This window comes from Heptranchias perlo, chromosome 30 (genome assembly GCF_035084215.1).
Source record: "Heptranchias perlo isolate sHepPer1 chromosome 30, sHepPer1.hap1, whole genome shotgun sequence".
Classification (NCBI taxonomy): domain Eukaryota; kingdom Metazoa; phylum Chordata; class Chondrichthyes; order Hexanchiformes; family Hexanchidae; genus Heptranchias; species Heptranchias perlo.
Window position 1 is genome coordinate 19251326 of NC_090354.1, and position 27226 is coordinate 19278551.

General features: G+C 41.0%; 1 protein-coding gene across 2 annotated transcripts in view; it reads right to left on the reverse strand.

Moving 5' to 3' along the window:
• The window catches only part of LOC137299966 (acid-sensing ion channel 2-like), an 848183-nt gene that overhangs the window by 290248 nt on the left and 530709 nt on the right, over window positions 1-27226 (reverse strand). Inside the window, exons 1-2 of one of the 2 annotated variants that reach the window (XM_067969003.1) lie at window positions 6190-6601; window positions 5202-6036 (exon numbers count right to left, since the gene is read on the reverse strand). The exons of the other annotated variant lie outside the window; for it this stretch is intronic. Of the exons in view, the coding sequence (XP_067825104.1) occupies window positions 5202-5891 (690 nt within the window). The 5' untranslated portion in view covers window positions 5892-6036; window positions 6190-6601. Of the gene's footprint in view, window positions 1-5201; window positions 6037-6189; window positions 6602-27226 lie in introns of those variants that run through there. 2 annotated transcript variants of the gene reach the window in all.

Sequence of the window (27226 nt, forward strand, 5' to 3'; positions counted from 1 at the left end):
GAACTTGGAGCCTGTCTAGAATTCAAATATAAGAACGAAGTGCAAAACCAATGACTGAACACTACTTTTGGAAACATTTTGTTCCAATGACATGATGGTAATGGGCACAAATGATTACCTGCTCTATTTATCTGTCAATAAAATAGTGCAGACTTCAAGTATAATTCTTCAAGCACACAGACACTTTTTTGGAGCTTTATTTAACGTTTTTGTCCCATTATTAATTATTTTTTCATCCTATTCCTGGGGCTTCACAAATGCCGCTCAATGAGATACAGAATTGTGGGCTGGTGACAATGCACCCTCTCATTTTTTCTCTGTTCCTTCCTGTGGAGAGGTTCTTGGCCTCACTCAGAATCTCCCCTTGGTGAAGCTGCTGAGATCAGGATTTGGGGATGGCCGGGGTGGGGTGGGGGGGGGGGGGGTTGTCAATACTGTGCCCCATCAATCTGTGGCACTGCCCAATTTCGCTCCAGGGCATTCAGCCACCATGTTACAACACAAACATGCTTTGAATAGCAAATTCAGCAGCAACTGTGGCCAAGTGCACCAGAGCTTCCCTAACCAAGCTGTTCCAGTACAGTCATGGCACCTATTCGCCAATAACCTGCTCACTGACACTCAGTTTGGATTCCACCAGAACCACTTGGCTCCAGCCCTCATTGCAGCAATGATGCAGGCATGGACACAAGAGCTGAATACCAAAAAAGAGGAGAGAGTAGCTGCCCTTGACTTCAAGGCAGCATTCAACAGAGTATGGCACCAAGAAGCCCTATCAAAACTGAAGTCAATGGCGGTCAAAGGGGAAACCCTCCACTGGTTGGAGTCATACCTGATGCAAAGGAAGATGATTGTCAGAGGCCAGTGATCACAATCCCAGAACACTACTGCAGGAGTTTCTCAAGAAAGCATCCTTGGCCCAGCCTTTTTCAGCTACTTCATTAATGACCTTCCCTCAATCATATTGTTAGGAATGGGACTGTTTGCTGATGATTCCACAGTATTCAGCTCCATTCATAAATCCTCCAATAATGAAGAAGCTATGCCAGATGCCAGACTACAACAGGACCTGGATAACATCCAAGCTTGGGCTGACAAGTGGCAAGTAACATTCGTGCCAGCTAAGTGCCAGGTAATGATCATCTCAATCATGACAAAGCTCAGCCACTTGCCCTTAACCTTCAGCAGCACCACTATCACTGAGCCCCCACCATCACCAACATCGCAAGATCACCACTGACTAGAAGCTGACTGGACCAGCCATATCAACACAGTGGCTACCAGCAGAGCAGAGGCTGGGTTTTCCAAGGTGAGTGGCTCACCTCCTGACCCCTCAAAGCATGTCCATGATTTACAAGTTAGGAATATGATGGGATACTCACTGCTCACCTGGATGAATGCAGCTGCAACAGCATTCAAAAAGCTCAACACCATCCAGAACAAAGCAGTTCTTCTTCCACTGGACTCAATGTCTACCTCCTCCGCCATAATGTGGTTTCAGTATATACAATCTACTGGATGCACTGCAGCAACTCACTGTGGTTACTTTGACAGCATCTCCCTCTCCTGCCACTCTACGAACGAGAAGCACAAGAGCAGTAATGTGGTGGGAACACCATCACCTCCAAATCACACATTATCCAGCTCCCAGGCCATCTGTAATTTTTGGGGCCTGGGCGAGACCGTGTTCCATATTTTTGTTCACTGCAAGAGGTTGCAGCCCCTCTTCCACTATTTGAAGGGGCTGCTCTTCAACTTCTGGTTCCACTTCAGTCCCACACTCCTGACCGTTGGCCACCCGGTGTGGAGGGGGAGTGGGCAAGTCGGACAATCTACTTGAGGGTCTGCTCCTGGGCCTGGCCAAGGTGGCCATCTACAGGTCCAGGTCAGACGTGGCCCATGGGAGTGCCTGCCTCTTTTCCACAGTCTCATCTGCGCCCGGGTGACTGCAGAAGGGGCATCCGTCAGTACGCTTAAGGCCTTCCCCGACCGGTGGACACCGCAGGGACTGGAGTGTGTAATGGACACTAATAACAATATCAGTTTATAAGTTTCCTTTTTTATGGTTAACTTCTTTATTAGTTGTGCCTCTTTAAAAAGGGGGGGGGGGGCAGTTTTGTTTGGTTTTTGGTTGATGACACGGGGGCAACCCAGGGTCTCCTTATCGGTTATTTTAGAAAAGGCACACCATCCATGAGTTGGACATAATATTGCCATTCCTTCATTGTTGCTTGGTCAATACCCTGTAATACCCTACTTAACACTATTGTGGGAGAACCATCAGCAGTAGTTGGAGGAGAAGACCCACTATTATCTTTTCAGCACAACTAAGGATGGCCTTTAAATGTGGTCTTGGTATGTGGGTGATGCTGGCAAGAACAAATACATATGTTAAAAAAACACAATTGATTTGCTCTGTGCTCTGAACTGTGTGTTTCAATGTTGAGTAAAAATGCAACAGGGAACACTGCAACATTCCATAATGTTATACTCTTACCGAGAATGTATCATTGCAGACTATTGCTTGTGTACTGGAGCTGTGATATAGAACTGTCCACAGTGGACGCTGAACTAAGGATTCGGAGTAGGTTGTACCAGAACTTACACATGGTCAAAACTCTTCAGTGGGGCAAAACCACTACTTTTTATATACCGCTTCAGAACAATGGTAATAAAAGTCTGAACACCTACATTATTACACAATGGCCCATCTATAATTGACTTTAGTATTTTTTCCTCATCATCTTTTCCTTTTTAACGGTGCCAATTCATGCTAGTACATGGTTTCTGGATAATTAAAGCAGTAATTTGCACAAGTTGACCTTTTTCATTTGTTTGGCTGGATTAAGGGTGTTGATGAGCAATTAAGCTATGCAGACCATCACTGCCAAGCCTGCCCTTGTCATTATCCAAAGTCCCCACTCCCAGTGTTGCTCTGGCTGAAACTATGTAATGAAATACATGACCTTGCATATAGCAGCACAATAACTGCTAGCCAGCATGTGACTTTGAAAACTATTATATAATGAGCACTCATTCACAATTGATTGTCTAACTTGTAACATAATAGGTGTTAAATCAAATATTGTGTTCACAATTACATAAGAGGTACTTGTCTGAGTGTGACAACTAACACCATCTACTCTACATTAAGACAATGCCAGTAATCTGTGTGTGACCATTTTTACTATAACACAACTGTTGCTTCCCCAAATGAAACTTTATGCTGTTACAGAATGCCACTGAGTGTTATTTTTGTACAGATGCCAGTCTAACTGTGACTCATTCTCATTGTTACACAAAGAGCTGCTTATGTTTCAATGACCATTTTCTGGTTTGCAATGTCCATTGATCTGTATATGACCAACTATATTGTTACAGTCCAAGTGTGACAACTCACAACACTGCCAATTCCAATGTGGCTATGTGTGTGGTTATACAACACTGCGAGCAGCGGAATGATCATTTACATAATTCCAGAATGCTGTTCGGTGTGTGACCATTTATACGGTTACACAACACCAGTCCCACTGTAATAATTTGTGCTGTTATTCACCATCAACCCAGTGTAACCATTTATGGTGTTAGACAGCATCAATCCAATGTGACTATTTATGCTGTTCTACAAACTCATTTCCAGTATTTATTGTTCTTTTGTTATTGCCAATATTTCTTAGTATCACTCCTTTTACTACATGGGAATACAGGTAATGCATTTCCCTTTGCATTGTCTTAACAATGTGTCCTCACTTTAATCAGAAGAGCACCCTCTACTGCATCAGTGGAGTATTTCCATTTGCTCTACCAGGTATATCTGTGGTCAATTTTTCCCCCCTCCTCGGTGGTCCTGATAAGATATGCTTAAACAGCCCAAACTCATATTACATAGCAATCTTAAACTGACAGAAGAGGAAACTGCCATCCCATCATTATGTACTGGATGTGAATATAAGTCAGGGTTCTGGCTGCAGCAGCCAGTAATAGACTTTATGGAAATTAAGCTGCACTATATCATAGGAAAGTTACACATTTGTACCAAGTTCCTTAGTCTGCTATTTTAATGGAGGCACAAAGTCTTTTAAAAATAGTAGAGGGACAGGATACAAATGTGTTAACCATTCGTCCAATAATATTACACAGTTCAATCTCCATACTAATAATTTTTATGTTGGAAATAAAAACATTTCTACATTTATAGCTTCACAATGACATCATGCTGCTAGCCTGACTTGTCATCTATATCATACACCTACTCCTTGTCTAACAGTTCGATGTGTCAAAGTATATTTTCATATGGTATTAATGGAGCATTGGTATGCTAGTGGTGTGACCGGGATGTTATTGTACCAATTGTTTGTAATGAACTGCAATGGTGTCTGACACCACAAGCTGTGTCTACATAAAAATATGATTTTCTGAAATCCATATTCATTAATAGCACAACAAGGACATCACAATAATTAGATTTACTGCAGCCTAGGCTTTCCTATCAGGCCAATATGGAAGTGTAGAAACAGTTTGTAGAGTGGGCTGTTTTTCATTTTTCACCATGCCTCTTCTAGGACCAGGATCACTCCAAGCTACTAAGAAATCATGTCAAGTTAATGTTGTGATTTGTTTGGTTTGTTACTAATAAGTGTGTTATATCCACCTTGATCCCAGGAATCCAGCAAATGGGGTTATTTGCCATTGTGTAGATTGATTGCACGGCCTAGCAATTATCTTTACCATAGCAAAGTGGAATGCATTAGTTCAGGAAATTCCTCCCAACAACTTCCAGTTACCTGGAGTAATCTACTTGGAACACAGGTAAGTTCTGACATATCTACACATTATTATTGATAAAAATCACGTCCTGATTCCCCCTTCAGGGTACATCCTATAATACATAGTTTTATAGCTATCAAACTCTGCACACATATAGAGGCAACACGAGTATTGTTTTGTATTTACTATTCTGTGACGTTTAATACGGTCACATGGTGTGTAATACCACGAGCCACAGCTGGATTGTGGCAAGTCAACATTTATGAAATTTCAATGAGATACGTGAATGCTTTGTAATTCACCTGGAGACAATATTTTTTTTAAAAATACACACACCCATAATTCAATACAGACGTTTTGTAAGGTCAACAAGATTAATATAAAATTTCCAAAGAAAGTTTTTTTTAGAAAAAAGTAGAAATGGCAAGACTCACTGAGGTAAAATTCTGCGGCCCACACATGTCCCCTCGGTATTTGCAAGAAAGGAGCATGTCGTCCAACTGATGGCCCAGGCGGTCCATGAAATCCAGGCTGATCCCCTCAAAACTCCGCGGCGGCAGAAAGAGGCGAAAATCTGAAAGTTTTTGAAACCATTGCTGCCTATCTTCTTTGATCAGCTCAATGACCAGGGGTCGGGCTGTGTGGTTCTCCGTGAGGAGCCCCAGCCATTGCCCCGTGTAGTACAGGTCACTTTTGGTCAACTGGTAAAATCGGATGGGGTTATTGTTGCATATGGTGAGAGCAGGGAAGTTCAGCTCCTTGGTCCACTCCATGTGAAACTTGGTGTGGGACGGAAATGAGAGCAGGTAAAGGAATCGGTTAGAGGACCAAGAGATGAGGAACCCCAACGTGGTGCAAAATGCCAAAAACCAAACGACTCGATGGTGCAGTGAATAGTGTTGTGAACAGATGTATTTAATGCCGTGAATCTTTGCCTGCTTCACAAATGTGTGAGTTATCTCCTTAATGCTTTGAGGTCTGCCTTTCCCCTGTGCCGCGACGTTCCCTGGATTGGCACGGGAGCCTCTGGGTTCTTGATCGCCCTCCAAGGCCATGACTCCCCAGTGTGTCACTCCGACAGCAGCAACTTCCTCAAGGCAAAACTGAAATCTGCTTCCCCACATTCAGTCAAACGCGCTCGAATGGGTGACTACAGGATCAAAAATCGAAGTTCAGGCAGCTCTCAAAAAAGGTGGCAACCGCCAGTGATTTCACAACTTTTCCACAAACCGGTTTGACAGTCTTCATTTTATATCTTGCCAGCTCCATCTAGAAAAAAGAAATCCCTTTGTATTTCATCAACTTTAATAAATGGTGCTGCATTAAGCCTGGGCTCGTACCCTGTCAGGAATCCCCTCATATATTACCTCCCCCGCCACACACACACATTATATATATATATATATATCTATATGTACTCACACGGACTCATGCTGCAGACTCAAATGACACAGAAACTACCTGGTGTTTATCAGGAGAATCCATGGTTTAGACCGCTTAAGATCTGCTCAGTATCCCATCACTCTGCTCTGTTGCACTTTGATAGATTTCAGAAGTAATTAACAGCCTCGGTCTCAACACTTTATTTTCCCTTCATGCGTTGTGCCAGCTTTGAGTCCTCATCATCATTAGAACTTGGAGCCTGCTCAGTGTACCAATCTGTCGAGCCCTCTGCATTGGTTTTAATTCCTCAGTCCTGACGTGCGAGCGGTGATCGGCTGGCTTCACTCGTTTCCATGCCTACAGCACTCTGCCAATGCCTCTTCCAACCTCGAGGTGCTATGCCCCGAGAAGCCTTTCACTTTGAAGATCTCGTTCTAATGAAGGACCCAGGTGTCAGCCAAATGTGTAAAAGGGGCTGCAGCCAATTGTGAGAAAGGGCAGGGAGCGCACTCGCCAATAGACTGGAAGTGGGTAATGATTAATTCATAGCCAGGCAATTCTTCAAAAGCAACGCTCCGGTCACGTTAACCTTTTCGGTGCTTAATATCCTCTTGTACTTTTGAACAGAAAAAAACAAGTTTATCACCACGTAGAATGATATTAAGTGACAATAATAATAAGAAAGAGAACACAACACAGCGCGGTCTTACTGCGTTGCCTTTCCTCTGCAGCGTCCAACTAACTCATCCCACTAATATCTAGATCCCATCCAGCACACTGACTGTGGATTTACATAGAGGCCGACCGAGGTTACGATGAGAGCAGAGGGTTGCAGACCCCCTCCCGCTCCAGTTGGAACATTCTCTTAAGTTGCATTTTCTATCCTTGTGCAGAAATTCGCTCTGCAACGTTTTCGGAATGACTTGTATGTTTGTTTTATTAACTGTAAACGCGCTTCTTGGAATCCTGGCGAATTAAGAGTGAGTTTGGGTCCCATCCCAGTGTATCTCACCTTCAGGAACCCGACAGAACGACAGACGCCAGGAGTCCCTCGATGATTTTTTTAAAAATATGACCGGACCTCAAAGCAACCCGCAATGACACCAGGGCGCTCGCCGGAACTAATTTCGAGGTCATATAGTATCACTCGTTTTCTTACATTTCGGCAGGTAATGTTATAGTGATGAGCAAGGGGAGCCAGCCGCTTTCCTTTCCGACATCACACCTTTAAGGCATCGGCTGCTTACTCTTGTCGATTGTTATCCACGGCTTTCTTGTAGATCAGTGCTCAGGAAAATTGATAGACTTTGCCTGAAATGTTAAAAGGCTGTTTCACATCGGCAATCACTCTCCTGTCATCCTGACGCGAAGCTGTTGTTATGCCCCGGCTGGCTTAAACCCCTCTATGCTAAACCCTCATCTCTCTTTGCCGTTACAACATTAACACACAAGTGTGAGGTCAACATAAACTCAATGGCAAGTATCCTGTTAGGATTTAAGCTAATTCAATGACACTCAATTCTAGCTGCTTGATGTGTTTTATATAATGCTGCTATTGCTCTCAAAAGAATAAAACAAACCCTCACCAGTCAAGAACTTCAGTATCTATAATTCATTGTTTCAACTGAAATTTGTCAATGCTGGTAGCTTTAAGAGTTTTACAATGCCATGTTGAGACTATATATTCCCCTAATTAATGTTATACTGTAGATTGCTGCACAAAGTATGGAGCAGTGATAGCTGAATGGCTATTTTATGTCTATTCAGACAGCTCTGCATCTCTTGATCAACTCCTCTGCATCTATTTCATGCTTTGTTGTGCTTTTCAAAAACAGTAGATTTAGACAGTGAACATTTAAATCTGCCAGCATGAAATCTTCGTTGTATTTTAAACTCCATCACATTTTCATACATAAATTGCTTTGATTTAGAAGGTTTAAAAAAAAGACCAAGCATAATGTACTTTACATCTCAGGCTACACACCACCTGAGTGCTGCAAGAGGATAATCAGAACGTTTGATATAAAACTATGGAAGAGTCCTGGAAGCAGATTCAATAGTAACTTTTTCAAGTATATATCCAATTTTCTTTTAAAGGAAAAATTTGCAGGGCCATGGAGAAAAAGCAGAGGAGAGGAACTAATAGCACTTTCAAAGAGCCAGCACCGGCATGATGGGCTGAATGGCCTCCTTCTGTGCTGTATGATTCCATGATTAGCAGGCGAGGGACGTTTTGTTAAGCTTAAGCTGCCATTTATGGAAAGTTTAATTGAGTGAGAGACAGTGTGTTTGTGTGACCTTGTAACCACAGAATCTGGGATTCAATCCTATCCAGGTGTGACAGGGAAAAACATGTCCTTTCTCTGATAGTCATCTGTGTTGCAGTGTCCTAGATCTCTTCTTCCTGTGATTTTGCACTGGGTTACACCAGGTATTAAGATACTATTTTTTCAACTTTGAAATTTAGGATGGATCTTGTTCAAACATGGGATGAGGTTCACTCTGTTGTACTCTCATTGACTCTCATTGTTACAAACAACTTGTTTGGAATAATTGTTTTTGCATCCTCCACTACTTAAAATAATTCATATGTACTCACCATCTTGTTCACCTGGCTGTACAAGGTACAGCTGTTTCTTTGTCTCACACTTGGTAGCAAAACTATTCTTAACATGCACTTATTACATTCACATCTGCCTGAATGCTGGACACCGATTCTTATCTTTGGCATGTTTCAGCAGAAATGCCAATCAGTTTATCTCTGATCAATCATAGAATCACAGAAAGTTATGGCCCATCATGTCCGTGCCGGCCGAGATACAGCTATCCAGCTTGATCCCACTTTCCAGCACTTGGTCCGTAGCCCTGCAGGTTACAGCACTTCAAGTGCTCATCCAAGTACTTTTTAAAATGAGTTGAGGGTTTCTGTCTCTACCACTCTTTCAGGCAGCAAATTCCAGACCCCCCCCCCCCAACCCCACCACCCTCTAAGTGAAAAAAATTCTCCTCAGCTCCCCTCTAATCCTTCTACCAATCACTTTACATTTATGCCCTCTGGTCACTGACCTCTCTGCTAATGGAAATAGATCCTTCCTATCCACTCCATCTAGGCCCCTCATAATTTTATACGCCTCAATTAAATCTCCCCTCAGCCTCTTTTGTTCCAAAGAAAACACCCCCAGCCTATCCAATCTTTTCTCATAGCTAAAATTCTCCAGCCCTGGCAATGTCCTCGTAAATCTCCTCTGTACCCTCTCTAGTGCAATCACATCTTTCCTGTAATATGGTGACCGGAACTGTACGCATTAGTTCGCTGGGTTTCCTATCAGGCATTTTGTTCTTGGGACTTGCATTTTTCGCAACTGCATGGGCAGTTTTATCATCATTACTGAACTTTTCATTTGAGACTGTTTAACTTCACCTGCTTTTGCCACATCTATAGCTTTCTTAAGGTCAAGATTGTCATCTCTCACATAGCTACATCTGTCCACAGACACAATTCCTTCATAAATAAGTGACTCCTTCAGCTCACCAATATCACAAGTCTCTGAAAGACAGTTCTCCAACTTTATAACATAGTAATCAATCAGTTCCCCAAGCTTAATTTCTTGAGTTGAAAACATATCCTTCATAGGTAGCATTCTTCCTTGGCTGGTGAAAAAAAAAATCAAATTTCATTGCAATTTTGTGTTTTTTTTTCATTTCGCAGCATTTCCCATATAAATGTTATACATCAACAGGTTAATCGCCAATCACAAAAAGTATATTGCGACCCTTAAACCTTATTTCTCTACAACACCTATAGCTAACTCACAAGATGTGTATTTTTGCTTAAGCTCTGTGCTGGGTTTTTAGTGGCAGTTGTGATTGTTCAAGCAGTGATAATACTTGCACTACTATTTTAGTCAGGCGTTTTTAGCACTTCTGATACCACTTGCACCCGTCTGCCCTGTGCAAGTCAGGTGCCCTCCCTTTTGACCCCACAAACTCTGGCTAGGTAAGTTGCTGGGAGACATCGGCAGGTGCTATCCCAGCAATTCTGTCAGGATCCCATCCCCTGGATTTTCAGAACCTGTATCTGGAAGACCAGTTCAAATTAACAGCTGCAGTTAGATAGGAGCATATATTGTATAGGGTTCTCTGCTCAGGTACTCCAGTGGTGTTCCCCAGGATCTGCCCTGGGGCCTCAACCTTTATCCCTTCATCAAAGTCATATGGCGAGAGAGTTGTATATCCAATTTTACAGATGACACTAAATTAGAAGGGGCAGATGGGAGCTGGAAGTTGCAAAGGGACACAGACAGATTGAGTGAGTGAGTGGGCAAAACTACGGCAGATGCAGTTTAAGTGTGAGGTCATCCACTTTGGACCTAAGAAAGATAAATCGGAGTATTTTCTAAATGGTGAGAAAGTAGGAACAGTAGAGGAGCAAAGAGATTTGGGAGACCAAGTACACAAATCATTTAAAGTTAATAAACAGGTACAAAAAGCAATCAAAGAGGCTAATGGAATGCTTTATCTCAAGAGAACTGGATTACAAAGGGGAGGATGTTACGCTTCAGTTGTATAGAGCCTTGGTCAGATCCCATCTGAAATACTGTGTTCAGTGTCAGGTCCTACTCCTCAGGAAAGATATGCTAGCCTTGTAGGGGGTGCAGTGCAGATTCAACAGAATGATACTGGGGCTAACAGGGTTAAATTATTGTAATCCTTGAGTGTAGAAGATTGAGTGGTGATCTGATCAAGGTGTTTAAAATGTTAAAAGGATTCAATAGGGCAGATACAGAGAAACTATTTCCTCTAATAGGGGAACCAAGAACAAGGGGACGTAATCTTAAAATTAGAGCTAAGCCATTTAGGAGGGAAATCAGGAAGCAGTTTTTCCACATAAAGCCTAATAAAAATCTGGAATTCTCTCCCCCAAAAGGCTGGGGATGCTGAGACAACTGGAGCTTTCAAGGCTGAGATCGATACATTTTTGTTAGGTAAGGGTATCAAGGGATATGGAGCCAAGGCGGGTAAATGGAGTTCAGGTACAGATCAGCCATGATCTAATTGAATGGTGGAGTAGGCTCAATGGGATGAATTATCCTACTCCTGTTCCTATGTTCCTAAGGAACAGGGTTGCTAGGGTCTGAGTGCAATTAGGAGGGAGGTCCCATGATAGGAAAACATTGGACCCCCTGCCTTGGTCCAGCGCCTGGGATGGGATCCTAGGTTCTGGTGGTTCAGAGTTTTGAAGCCCTGGGACAGCTATACTCAGCAACAGGAGTAAGGAGTCCAGCAGTCCAAGAGGATTGTGAAGGGGATTCCTGGGCTTCAGGAACATTTGCAGGGAAGCAGGGCCTAGCAATATTGAGCGAAGTGCTAGGGTCTAGCAGTTTCAAGAGGGTGCACTAAGGTCATGCAGTCTTCACGGGGAAAGAGGGCCTGGCTTGCCTTTGACTCCTTTAGGGCCACCAGGCAGCCTCTCTACTGTGATCTGACCCGTCAGTTTCCTCCTCTAGTCTGTAGCAATCATCCACTGCATTCCTAGTTGCTGCCTTTAAGTTTATTTAAAGTACTTGGTACACTATTAGTGTGTTTGCAATCTTTACTGAACATAAATTTCCATTAAAAATAACCCCATAAAATGCTTAGAAGTTAATTGCTTATTCAGTTTTAAAAGTTTTTCATTAAAAAATAATTGGGCCAGACTTCTGGCCGCATTCTGCTGTGCCCTGATCCTGTACGAAATCCCAGTTTGTTGTGGGGGACGGGCAGGCAGACTCTGTGCCATTTGTGGCATTATTGGACCATCTGCCTCAGCAGGAACAGGAATTTCACAGCATCTTACCACAGTACTTAGAATTGGGGGCAATGGAGGCAGAATTGGCAAGACATTTGATGGATGATATCATTCCACCAGTCCAAATTCATCTGATGATGTGCATGTAGGTCGGGGGAAGCAGGCATAACAAGTGGCCACCCCCATTTCTGGCAGAATTTGGCAGCTTAAAATAAAGGGTGGAGGCCTGGTAGAACCAGGTCCCACCCCAAATTCTGGCCTATCCACCCCAATTATACTGCCATGCATCCCTCCCAGGCCTGGGAATTTGGGGCCCTTTATGTTTACCTTAAGCCCTAAAAATGTTTTCCTTTTTGTGCTGTTGGTAATTTTCAATCATTTGGAAAGATAGGTGTGGCTTACAAACATTAAATTCTGGTAATTCTTAATTGTCAGTCTTGCTGTCAATCATGAAGATTTCTAGAATACTCCTTAGACAAGCTTTATTTACCTCATAAAAAAAGCCTGGAATTCATGGTTTATGTTTGTCTAGATTTTTGTACAAAAAAAAAATTCAGTTACCTCACAATGTTCTGAATTTTTTCACTGTGCTACAAAGAAGTGATGCTTACGACAGCAATTGCATATAGTGCGTACATGTTTATTTGTCTCAAAAGAGAAAGATTATTAATCAAATTTGGAGTCAAAATGAAGAGATCAGGGATATAACCATGATTGATATGGAGAGCAGCCAATGAGGAGGAACCCAATATTTCAAATTCATCTTCCAAACAGGTTTCAATCTCTTGGTAAAACAAATTGAAATACTCGGTGACTTTTTTCACTGAGAAAAATGCACATTCTTTTGTTTTCTAAACATCAACAAAAGAAACTACAGGTGCTCTCTTTGAGGTTAAAAATTAAGTGGTTTATAATATTTTAAATGTAAAACTTACCTGAAAAAAAGATTTCCAGAGTGTTTTCAAATCTTGAAAAACAAAGAAACTCATAAATCCTCACAGGATAAGGGAGACACCATTTTACTTCCTACTGTTGCATGCTGGGAAATGTTCAGCCTGCACAGGAGTGGCTTGTAACTGCCTAGGGAAAATATCCAGTCCTTGTTTTGAAGCAGACTGAGGCCTTGAAACGAAAGCTTCAATTAATGGATTACAAGAGCAATTCTATGGGTGACTTTGTTATTGTGAAATATATAATTTTGGGGTGGTTTTATATTGTTTAAAATCTTATTTTGGACATTCGAAATTTTTCACCTAGAAAAAATTGCAAAATAATCAACTTGAAAATTATTTATTTGAATGGTTTGATTAGAAGAGCCTTTTACTATTCCAATAAAATACTGTCAGCATATCACAGTGAAAAACGTATGCACGTCACTCAACAGCTGAAAGAAATGAAGTTAAGTTGGCATAAATTTATATCACCCAATCAACTGCAAGAAGTTTGGATAAATTATATAATTTATAAATTAAATTTGGTGGGATGAATGAGCCAGAGTAGAAGAAATCCAGCTAAAAATTGTGAAAAGTATGACAGAAGAAGTGTGATGGAAAAAATAATGATTAGAAAGTGTTACACTTATAGGAAGTATGCTGCATGCAAGGCTTTTAATATGTTATTAACAGATCTCTCGTGGTGTTGCTCATGTTGAGTTGGAGAATATGCTGTTTTATAAGAATAAGGTGTTATTAACAAAGTGTGATGGGTCATATGCTACAGGAAGTAAGTATGACAATTACAGGAAATGTATGCTAAACGGAAGACATTTAATATATAAATATATAATACAAAAGCAGGAGTTAACATATACTACTTCCAACAATAAAATCAGTAAATTTTATTAAGATATAATCAATTGCTATTAGGTAATATAGATACTTTTTAGCAGTTTAAGGCATAGTCTGTACAAGGAAATCCTCAAACTCACATAATAAAGTTTAACGGACAAATTTGTCCAGTGGTTAACTGCCTATGGATTTGCCAATGTTATCCTGTGCCTAAGCACATTGAGGCTTGTGCAGATAGAACAGCTGATGGCAGCAGCTGCTCAGTTTGTGGATCAACAGCCACATTTCATTGTGGAGAGGTGCAGCATTGGTGAAGGCTGATGTAATGCATATTCCTGTGGCTGATGCTTCATTTTATTTTAAACACTGGTCATTTTCCACAATGTCAGTGCCAAGCACCATCTTTTTACTGCTTTAAGTTTAGCTGTCATCTTGCATTGGCAAGAATCACAGGTGTAATCTTTGCTTAGAATGTCAGCCAATGACAAACAGCAGTCAGCCCCAGGCACATCAAAGGGTTCGCTTGCAGTCACATCTGAAGCTGACTGGAAAGCTAAATTTTCCAATCATAATGAACGTTTTTAAGCACCTGAAAATGTTATGGAAAATAACCATCTTTCCTTCATTACAACAGTGACTACACTTCAAAAGCACTTCATTGGCTGTAAAGTGCTTTGGGACATCCTGAGATCGTGAAAGGTGCTATATAATAGAATTGCATAGAATGTACAGCACAGAAACAGGCCATTCGGCCCAACAGGTCCGTATTGATATTTAAGCTCCACATGAACCTCCTCCCTCCCTACTTCATCTAACCCTTTCAGCATATCCTTCTATTCCTTTCTCCCTCACGTGTTTATCTAACTTCCCCTTAAATACAACTCTAGTAGTCACCTCAACTACTCCTTGTAGTAGCGAGTTCCACATTCTAACCACTCTCTGGGTAAAGAAGTTTCTCCTGAATTCCCTATTTGATTTATTAGTGGCCCCTTGTTCTGGTCTGCCCTGGAAGTGGAAACATTCTTCTCTACGTATACCCTTTCAAACCATTTCATAATCTTAAAGACCTCTATCAGGTCACCCCTCAGTCTTCTCTTTTCTAGAGAAAAGAGCCCCAGCCTGCTCAATCTTTCGTGATAGTTATAACCTCTCAGTTCTGGTATCAACCTAGTAAATCTTTTTGCACCTTCTCCAGTGCCTCTATATCCTTTTTTATAATACGGAGACCAGAACTGTTCACAGTACTGCAAGTGTGGTCTATCCAAGGTTCTATACAAGTTTAACATAACTTCTCTGCTTTTCAATTCTATTCCTCTGGAAATGAATCCCAGTGTTTGGTTTCCTTTTTTTGAGGCCTTATTAACCTGCGTCGCTTCTTTTAGTGATTTGTGTATCTGTACTCCCAGATCCCTCTGCTCCTCTGCCCCATTTAGACTCTTATTTTCCAAGGAGTATGTTGCCTTCTTATTCTTACCAAATCCTATCAAATTGTAATAACTCACACTTATCTATATTGAAATTCATTTGCTAATTACACGCAAATGTAATTGCAAGTAATTCATTTATACGTAGAACACAAATGTTTGGGCAACAGCACCACCACCACCCTCCCCCTCAAAGGGCACAAAATCATCACTTTTCCAGAGTGGATTAATAAAGCCAACTAGCTTAAATAAAAATGTTGTACAAATATTTCCACTGCAAAGACTTTCGGTGTTTCAGAACAGAGATCTTGTGCATGGTTTGTGTACACATAACGTGGAACCCTGATGTTTGTGCCTGCTAATCATAGAACCAGAAAAAAAAGAGTAGTCACAGCCAGCCAGTACAGGGTATGGGTACTGGGGACAAAGAATACAAGAGTGAGGTACAGCAACGTGAGTTCACCATTGTGAGGGATAGCAACGTGAGTTCACTATTGTGAGGGACAGCTGCGTGAGTTTACTATTGTGAGGGACAGCAACGTGAGTTCTCTATTGTGAGGTATAGCAGCGTGAGTTCACTATTGTGAGGTGTAGCAGCGTGAGTTCACCATTGTGAGGTGTAGCAGCATGAGTTCTCTATTGTGAGGTATAGCAGTATAATTTGCCGCAATATGAGGTACAGGAGTGTGAGAGACAGCAGAGGAAGCACAAATGAGAGAGTATAGGCATTGGAAAATGCCAACATTTTCATAATCATTTTAAAGGAAGAGGAGAAGGACACTGACCATGATGATGAGATGCCTGGCAAGGGGAAGCACACCCAAACCCCCAAAGTCAAGAGATCTAGGGTTCATTTTGTTGACTGTGCTGTCACTCAGCAGATCACATCCTTAGCCAGAGTTCCTCATGGGACGTAGGACTGGAACTTACATGCTGGCAATTCTATTAAAATAACTGGGACAAATTTGCCACAAGCAAGTGCTGCCCTTTATCAACCTACCACACATCCAATCTACACAGGAAGAAAGTACCTTGGAAACTGTGAAGTCTGGTTTCATCCAAATTCATAGTGACATTAGAATTATACAGGTTTGCTGGGTACAGTTGGTGGAACAGGTTGGGTCAGTGGTTGATCTGCTGATCACAATGGAACTAACATGCCTTTTTCCCACATATAGCCATTCAAGGATCCCTCTAGGCCTCTGAAGGCCAGTCTACAGAGACTGTTGGGTGGTGTCACGGTGGCTGACGTGCCACTTCTTTCAGCATGTGATCCCAGGAAGATACTTTGAGTGACAGCTCCTTCCGAGGCTCAGTTACTTGTGAACTCTACAAACGGATAATACACAGATAATTTTACACACAAAAGATATTATTGTTAAAATTATCCAATTATTTTTTAAAATCTTTCTTTTATTGTTCAATTGTTGCCGATATTTGTATCATACTGAGCATAGCTATAATTTTATTTGAGTTTAAAGAAATTATTATTGACTTATACTTTTTCAACTTAAAATAAATATAACAGGTTTGCTAAACATTTTAGAGTACACAGCAATGGCAGAGAATGTTATTTTTAATGCTTCATGCTGAATCATAGTACATAACTAAAGCTAAAACATAATTGTTTAATTCTCTTTTAAAAATTATTGACAAGTATATTAGCACCAATAAAAGCTGATTTTCCACTGCTATGCATGTGTCCTACATGAAACAGAATCTTAGTGCCAGAAATTGCCAGGAATGCACTACCTGGTATTTTCCAACTGGGCAATGCGAGGGGAGCAGGATGCTCACTCTGCTTCAGAATGTGAGTAAAAGTGGTAGAAGTGATAGAAATGAAGGGAGAGGGTTTTTCTGCCTTACACATCTGTTAGCTTGCTCCAGTAGCACAACATCATTGCAGTGCGTCTGTACAAAACAAGTGCACTTGTAATCCAACTTCTTGGACTGCAGGCCAAAAGTTCTGAACGCTATAATGTCCCTTGACACAGAAATATTGATTTTTGAACTGTTGGGTTTTTTATTGCTGCCAGAGTTTAATCCCGAGTTATTTTCTACATTTGCACCACCTGTTTTGGCCTCTGGCTGGTAACAGTCCGCTCTGCATGGAATGGACATTCCTCTGGGAACTTTTCTTGCCTCCAGAAAGCTAAAGGATGAGAAGGAGTTCTACAGGCATGTCAGGGGTAGGTGCCGCAAACTCATGCCTAATCAAGGAGGCAGGTCTTCACTGCTCCACTTCACCGGAGAAGCAATCTTGGAGCTTTGCTGTTTCCTGAAGCCAGATTTCCAAACCTCTTCCATGACTGGAACAGCTCTGCCCATGGTGGTGAATGTCAGAACTGCCTTGAATTTTTTTCAAGTTGGCCGTCAGATCTGCCAGTCTCTAACACACCACTGCATAACATTAGGGCACTAACGCATTTATTGCCAGGGCCATGGACTTCATCATTTTTTTCTAAAGACAAAAGCAGCAACAAGAGAGGTTCTTCACTTTTTCAGAGTGGCTGGCTTCCCAAGAGTGCAGAGCCTCATTGATGAAACACACATGGTCATACTGGCTCCTTTCACCAATGCTATGACATTTATGAATAGGAAGGGCTTCCAATGGATCAGCATCTAGGTTGTATGTGACCATCCCAACTACATTGTATAGTGGATGTCAGGTACCCTGGAAGCAGCCATAATACATTTATTCTATGCCAGTCTGCAACCCAACCATTATTTCAAGGCCCTAGATAGATAGGCTTTGGGCCACTAGGGATATCCAAAAACTGCAGCAAAAAGGATATATAATGAAACACATGGCTCCACATGGGTACAAATAGAGCATACAACAGGTATGTTGAAACAAAGATTCTGCAGTCTGGACAGGTTCTGTGTCCCAAAATCCCAAAAAGTTCCCTAAAATTACAGTGGTATGCTGTATGCTGCATAATTATGTCCTCAGGAGAGGAATCACAATGCAGCAGATGAAAGAGGAGGTTCAGGAAGAGTTTGAAGACAGAGACAATCAGCCTGAGGCCAAAGAGTTGTTAGCTACAGCTGAGAAAGATAAACCTTACAGTACCTTATAGACAAAAATTTCAATTAAAAATTAAAAGCACCCCAGCACAATCCCTGCTGAATAATATTCCCAATGAAAATGTTACACTAAACTCTGCATACCATTGTCCTCTACTTGACCTTGCACGCCATGTATGCTCATGCATTAATGCAGAGAACTATAGCAGTACAAATTAACACTCCACGCAAAATCAAAATCCATTTCCAATTACTTATTTCTCAATCAGTGTTTTTACCCTGTACTTTCCCTGAGTGATATTTTAGTACAAATGTCTCCTACCGCCTAATCTAATGATCCTCTAGATCCTCCCTTGTAGGAAAAGGAACTAAGATGGCTGGCTGCTGGATGTACTTGAGGCTTTCCTGGCATTATGATGGCTCTATACCTCCTTTCTCAGGGTGCTAAGATTGCCCTGCCACTGCAGGTGCCACATCTGGTACTATGGTGGCAATTTGGGCTGCTTGCTTTCTGGTTGTGCCAAGGTCATTTGAGATCGGTGTCCTGGGTGCAATAGATGTATAGTTACCAAGGGAGCCAACTCCCTCGTCTATGCTAATTCCTGCCATACCACTGCTGATGGGCATGACCTCAGCATGTTCTGCCAATGGTAGCAGACTACAGGGCTGCAATGACATCGATGAAGCCCCGCATCAGGGTACTGTAAATATGATTCCGCAGCATAGCGAATCTCGACATGACTCATGAACATTGGAGCCCAATGAAGCATCAGATAGGACATTCTCTGGGGCACTAACAGCTGTGCTTTGAACTATTCCACTACAGATGCCACTGGAGGTCCAGGGTGGGTCTCTGAAGTGGTCATACACAACTGCAAGAATACAGAAAGTGGGCTCCTCCATACTAGCCATTACACCTTGCTTGATGCTTTGCAGACTCTCAAAAGATTCAATGAATTGACAGTGCTCAGAAAGTAACATTCCTTTACATGCAGGTCCTGGATGGCACCATTCTCAGAACTCAGCATCTGAGGGTGATAGTGGCCTGGATCTGGCCCTCTAGGCTGATGTAGGCTGCAGCTGTGTGGCGCATGATGGATGCCACTACAGCCTCAGATCTTGCGAGCTGCTGGTCCTCAACCATCTCTATGGAAACACAATGGGAAGGAGTGTTTATGGCTATCAGCAAGACACTCCTTCTAACACATTTCACTGGACACATGCAATGTTACGATATTGTGTGTATACTAACTCTCCAAATGATAGAATGCCCAGGTGTTAGAAATTCATAGATGAGAGAAGTAGCTGCAAATAAAGGATATGTTGGTTGGCCACTCTCCAATAGACTCAAGAGAGTGGCAACCAAAATTTCCAGAGTTAATTCCTCCAAATGGGTTAGGGGCTTCAGATTAAGTGTTTACCTGACAGTTGTTAGCCTCTCTCTTTGGTTATGCATTTCTTCTACTTGCTGTCAGAAACCAATTGTTGTAGTACTGTTTCCTGAGCCCTGCCAATTGCTATATCACTGACTACTATATCTCTCAAAACAAAAGTATAAGAACATGCAGCATGAAAATGGATGTTAGTGGAGTCTTTTATAGCCCTATCCAGCATTACTGAAAGTTTTGCTTGGAATGTGAAAAGTGTGCCATTCATGAATGTGGTATGTCTAGTATTAGAGAGGCCAAAGGGTTCACTAAAGATGAGTAAGCATCCCAAGTGAATATGCAGCGGGTGGAAGTGAAAGAGTGTATTGCTGCCATTCCATACCAGAACAGTGTAAAGAGATACTTTCTGCAGGCACTTCCTTTGATAAACTTCTTCAAAGTATTAAACTGTTTTGCATCTGAGCTGCTGACCATCTGACCACATTGACCTGCTCTGCCACCATAACTCAAGTAGCCAGACTTCTGCCCTTGGAGGAGTGTGCCCTTTAAGCTAAAGATAGGAACCCTTGTATGGTTTAATTCCCTCAACATTATGTGCAGGGCTCTGTCAGAAGAGGGAGTGGTCCTCCTTCCTCTCTGAGGCCTTGCAGATTATTCAAACCTCCTGAATGATCCAGCCAAACAGTGAATGTTTGGCCACAACTGGAAGTGTAGGTTCTCCACTAAGCACAGCAGCTTCTATTTTATGCAGCAGGCCTGAATATGCCACCCACCCCCTTCACCTGGCCTCCACACTCCCAGGACAGCGACAATCAGTGCTGGTGACATTCCATAAGTATTTAAATGAGGCGACCTTGGAAAATAGCAGGAAGTCCTCCTCAAACCCATGGTATGAAATGGGAAATCTCATTTTTAGTAGAAAGAAAACCTTGTTTAATTTAAGTTGTGACACTGGTGAGGTAAAGGATTTAAATTATTGGACTAACTAAAGTTTTTGTCATCTAAACATTAATTTATTGCTAAGTGGCTAGTAAAATTACCAACCCTCTTGTGAATCTGTGCTGCTGCCAGCTTAGCAGCTCAAAATAAACTGATCTGTTCTCTCTGTACTCGAGATTCCCATTTGTCGAGTGAAAGATTTAGAAGCAAATGTTTACAAAATTTTTAAAAACGGTTAAGAAGATATATTCTTATAAATAATTCCTCTCTTTCCTGCACTTCAGAAAGCATCAGATGACATCTTGCACATAGGGATGATATTCATTTATTTTTCTCTGAGCAAAGATTTACTGGCTGTAGGATTATCCTTACTATGATGGCAATAGTATGGCTTCTCTACAGGGTCACATGCTCAGGCTTTAATCCTTTCAGAAGAAAGTTCGTAAGTGATCTTGTGTATTCTATTCAAAAGCAAAATACCGCGGATGCTGGAAATCTGAAATAAAAACAGAAAATACTGGAGAAGCTCAGCAAGTTAGGCAGCATCTGTGGAGAAAGAAACACTGTTCTGACGAAAGTCTTCAACCTGAAACGTTAACTCTGTTTCTTTCTCCACAGATGCTGCCTGACTTGCCGAGCTTCTCCAGCACTTTCTGTTTATATTTGTGTACACTATTAGTGTAGTATGACCTCTAGTGGAGCCATTATGACTTTCAGAAAGGGCACATATTGGATTGGGTTACAGGACTGTGTGTGATGTTGCTCTTTTTTAATTAAAGCCAATACTGACAGTAACCTTTACATTGCTGATGAGTCCAGGATAATTCCAATCTTCTTGGGTCTGCCACATTTTTTTTTAAGTTTCACCTCCCCTCCCAATAGTGACATTAAAACAAACCCTATTACTACAGTAATACCCATGCTCATATGACAGGAGTAATTTATTACTGCAATATTAATTTCAAAATGTTCGAATTAAAACTTTTGTTTTTTCTCTCAGTAATGATTATCTGTTGCAACTGGGAGATAGGAGCTTTAATATATAAAGAAAAATTATGAATTCCCAAATGGGGAGTAGTATTCAATAAAATTGGGCAAATGTCCCTTTCTTTGATTAAAAAAAATCAATGCCCATCTTCACTGTGGATAATGAAATAAAATGTCAAAAGTCCAAATTTTCCAAGGTGGCAGGCACTGCCCTGGAAAATAAATCTTGTGCCTTCAACATTTGTATCTCCTTCAGGTTTTCATTGTTACTTATGGTTTATTTTTACCAACACAGTAAAAGAATAATTGGTGTTACTACAGCTTAATTTACAAGCCCATGTCCCATTGTACCTTCAGTGTAATTACTTGTTTTCATATATTCAAGGTCAATTTTGAACTGTCAGCTTTTTTCAGTTGTGTCAGCAACTTTTCTAAGTTGCATGAGTGTGGGGGAAGGAGCACTGGAATCAACAACTGTTGCACTTGGATAAGGAATTCTGTAGAATCGAAGTGAATGGAAAGTGGTTTGATCCATTGTAAAAATAAATTGAGTTGAGATTGAGTAGAATGGGCTTATATTCTCTGGAGTTTAGAAGAATGAGAGGTGATCTCATTGAAACGTATGACATTCTCAGAGGGCTTGACAGGGTAGATGCTGAGAGGCTGTTTCCCCTGGCTGGAGAGTCTAGAACTAGGGGGCATAGTCTCAGGATAAGGGGTCAGCCATTTAGTACCAAGATGAGGAAAAATTTCTTCACTCAGAAGGCTGTGAATCTTTGGATTTCTCTACCCAGAGGGCTGTGGATGCTCAGTCATTGAGTATATTCAAGACTGAGATCGATAGATTTTTGGACACCAAGGGAATCATGGGATATGGGGATAGGGCGGGAAAGTGGAGTTGAGGTCGAAGATCAGCCATGATCTTATTGAATGGTGGAGCAAGCTCGAGGGATCATATGGCCTGCTCCTGCTCCTATTTCCTATGTTCTTAAATAGGAAGCATTTGGTCCATTGGGATTTAATGGAATGAGAGTGAAAGGGAGTTTGGTTTTGCCCTATTGGAATTCTATGGGAATGAATGGGGAGGAGGTTTGGTCCATTGTCTTTGTAGTGAGAGAGAATTGGAAAATGTGTGTTTCATATGGAATTCTATGTTTGGATCAGGGATGTGCACAGTTATTTGATGGCTGTATTGGTTTTATGTTCTGAGATGACTTTTCACATTTGTAGGCAGAGAAGGAAAAGACAGAGCTTGGCATAAACATGTTGTTAACAGTGAAATAGTTCAAGATGAGCTTGTTAAAAACAGAGAATCTGTTTAATGAAGCACACTAGATAAAAAGGTTCACTTCAGTATCAAAAACATGTCAAAGAAAGTGTTGGATGTTTGATGGAAAGAGCGATCAAAATCTTTTATACCCTAAACAGCTGAAAAAAGCTGCAGTGCAAGTCAGCAAAGTACCTCAGCAGAGACATTGGAACAGAATGTAAAATGGATGCAACAGCTCTGTTTCAAATGAGAGAAAAACAGATCAGCAAAATTCCTTGTGTTTTGGACTGGTTTGTTTCATTTTTTGTATGATAGTTTGCATGGAATAAGAAAGTTAAATCTAAAATATTTACTACCCTTTTAGAACCTTCTTTTCAAAAAGAAAACATCTCACTCTCAACCATGCTGCCTAATGTCTGACAGTAGGCAACCGATGAAAAGCCATGAAAAGCTATGTTTTATTGCACTTCAATTTATATATATGAGAATGAGGAACAAATGTAGCACTCCTAGCTGATTGGCAGATAATTAATTACACTCAGTGATTCTCATAGAAAATCAGCTTATTTGATGAGCCACTTCAATATAGTAGTGTTGAACAACAAACTATGGTAAGCAGTGACACAATGCTCATCTGTCACAAGCATTGTACCAGGTTACAAAGTAATTGTAACACATACAGGTAACAGTGGTGAGGGCATAGCAATGTTCAAATTGTGAAATATAATCATTAAATTGAAGGGAGCACCTCATTTGTCAGGGTTCATTCATTAAATGATGCAAGAAAGTTGCAAAGCATCATCTTTCATGAGAATCTACTGAACCTTTAATTAACCAAAAAACTGGGAGGAGCAATTGCCCATTAATTTAGCAATACTGAACTGACAGTCTTATGCAAAGAGGTTGCTTGGACAGTTTGGGGTATGAAACAAAGATCACACTGAGATAGTGGGGAATGGTCTTATGAGGTTGAGATTGAGATTTATTTGAGTTGAAATTGCACTGTGTGATTTTAGTGTTAATATATTTGTATAAAATTCCATTTCCATTATTTTAACTATTTAAAATGAGCAGATTAATGCCTTCATCCAACAGTAGACAAAGGAATTTCATACAAAGTGGTTAATGCATTCATTACTAATATTTCATAATGCATTTTCAACCATATTCTTGGGACGGAGTAGGGATAGCCTTACTCTGAATCTAAGCTCTGTCATACCTAACCTCAAATTGTTTGAGGAGCTAGTGTAGAGGTAGCATTATTGTACATTTAACTTGTAACAACACTTGACCTGGGATTGCTTTTAGGAGGCAGCATAGAGCAAGCATTACCTTGTATCTAAACTAACCTGTATCTGAGCTGAAAGTGCTTCATGGGACAATGGAGAGGGAGTTTAACCCATGTGTTATCTGAAGTGAGAGAGGTCACTGCTGGCACTGGTTTGAAAAAAATGCAAACTATTGACCCCAACAATAACACCTTTGTTTAAGTTCGAGCACCTGTGAAGGAACTCAGTCTTGAGGTTTGGGTGGCAATTCAGATGTGGTGATTTGTTGGGTTTTTTTTAAGAATTTTGTCAGGAGCTCAGGTATTCTTCTTCTCGGACCCCGTTCATATTGTGGAACTGATTCCAATGGAAGTGGTTCTGCAATATGATCCAGTTCACCAGCGGTAAGACTTGCGCAAATTGCTCAAATGTTATGCTCCCAACTTTACATTTCTAGCTAAGGACCTCACCAATGTCAAGAGAAGGTCCGTACAGGCAGCGATGGCAAAACTGCAGCCAAAATAAAATAGTGGATTAGACAGCAAGCAGTGTTAGTGGCTCGGAGCCATTTACCTTTACCACCAGCAGCATTCTGGCTAGAGGAATATACAGAGCCCAATTTATATTACAGTCGTACCTGAGGAAACAGTGCTGTAATATAAAGCATCTTACTGTTGCATTCATCTAGAATGGACAATGAAGCCAATGGCTCCATTGAGCTGAAAAGGGTATATCCATAACAATTCAAATGGATCAGTTTACCTTCAATGGAATTCGACTTGGTTTGTATTTCAGCCACATTGTTAAGTGAATTTTAGCTGTAACCATCTTCCAAATATCCTTTTTATGCCAATAACGGGAAGAATCCTTGACAGCCACCCTCAAAGCTATTAACATTTGAAGTTTAATGATGCCTTTCCTAAATTACAGGAGAATGCACAAGAGACTGTGAATTTCATGTTAATTCTGTTGAGTAAATGAAGGAATGTCAGGGAGTATCAGTATCTTAATCCAATGAAAGTAAGGATGTAATTGTGCTTGAAAACATCAACAGTCAATTGACACCATTTACTGAGGTTGTTAATGTATAAACCTTCAATGCTGCATGTCTGACCTGAATAAACTGCAGCAAATAACTCCAGTGTTGTATGTCCAACTGACTGAAGGCCTGCTTGAACTGTGAGAATACTTTGATATTTCATTCCACACTTAGAGTAATCTTTACAGAGCTAGTGCCTGCGCTTGCTCCTTTAGACGACAGGCAATGTCACATTGCAAACTTGACGGACAATATTATATAAACAAGCAGGCAGACAATATTACATACCAACCTAAGTCTGTTGAATATTTAGTATGTTAAGAATCTGGCAGGCAGTGGCACATTATCAAAGATGGTGTTAAGTTATCAGTTTTGTGAACAGTGTCACTTTGCCAGCCTGAGGGGCAGTATTACCAGCCTACAGAATGTTTCATGCTCCGAGCTCCGCAATACTGTTATATCACGAACCAAACACATGGATCATGTTGTGATATTTGGCAGTGAAAGCCAATTCTCATTAAACTGTACACTCTTGCTTTAAAGTGATTTCTCAGAAATCCCAGCAATGGCATAAATCTGGGATCCAAAGATAAGAGTTTTAATTTTTTTTGCAGCTGAATGAAGAATGGATTACACTGATGTAAATCAAATGCTTCGGTTGTAACTCATTTACAGTACTGCAGTCATGGGACAGTAAGAATGCTATTTGCTCCCACAGGCAATTCTTTATGTCCAGATTATAAATAGCCTACAATCAAATCCAAATGAAATGTGACAAACTGGAACCACTCTAAGACCAGAGAAAACCTGTTTTTCTACTCCCAAGATAACTCCATTCCATAACTTTCTATTCCCATTCCAGGCAGGTACATTGCAAACTACACAGAATACTTCTATTCTGAACCAGATACTTCCAGTCTACATTTCTCTTTTCCAGAAATGGGCGTATATATTCAAAACTCCTCCCTGTCACAGCAGACTCCATTCCACTTCTCTCTACTCAACCTCTAGACACTTCCCTTTTTCTCCTTTTTAGTCCTACACCTTACACCTCCATTCTACATTTCCATGCACGACAAACACCTCCATCTGTCACTTCTCTATTCCTAAATAAGCCACCTTCATTGCACAGCTCTATATTCTTTTCCAAGACACATCCAGCCCACACCTCTCAACTACCACTCTAGAAACATCTGTTACTATCTCTCTATAGCCACATCCAACTCTTCCATTCAGTGTTGCTCTGCACCCATGTCACTCAGTTCCAATGCTCTCTACTCTTACAATGGACACCTCTATCACTGTTAAACTCTCATCTCCATTCCACACTGTGCTCCCACATCAGACGCCACCATACCGCACATCTCCTCTGTATAAGACATCTCTTCCATAGCTCTCTAGTATAATTACACATCTCTATTCAACACTTTTGACTTTCCACACCACACTTTTGTTTAACTGCCTTATATCCCAAATCCCCCCCCCCCCCCCCCCACCACCACCCCAGGATAGCTTAATTCCTGACCCACTCTACTTCCACACCAAAAACCTTTTTCTGTGCATCTTTATTTCCTCGACAGACACAACAGAATCACTTTCCACTTAGAAGTGGTGCTGGGGCTTTTCCCCCCCCAGACTGCAGTTGATCACTATGACACACAAATTGTACTCAAACAGAAAGTGTTCTGCACTTTGGCTTCTGAACTCAACCTTCTCTGTGCACCAACTCAAGAATAGCTAAGAGCCTAGAGATTACCAGTTTGTTTGTAGAAACCTGCAGAGAGAGTTAACATCTTGCCAAACTAGTGTAGTATAACACAATTCCATGAATCCTGTCATGTTTGCTACAGCACATTCTCATGGAGGACTTTATTTATTTCTAACTGGTACCATCTTCAGTGAGAGACATAGACAGTGCAACATATGCTTCCATTATACCTGATCCCATAAAATACATTATTTAGATGAACATGTACAAAAACAGATTGGACTATGAAGCCTACGTATGAAACTCCTGTCAGTTTAATTTATTGACTTGTTTTAATGAATTGCCTTCTAATCGGATTGAACTTGGTTACAAGTCGATGTATTCCAAGATAAATTCATCTCATTTATGATCAATTTTTGTTTCGGCCAAATTTGATTTGGCTCAGCTCAAT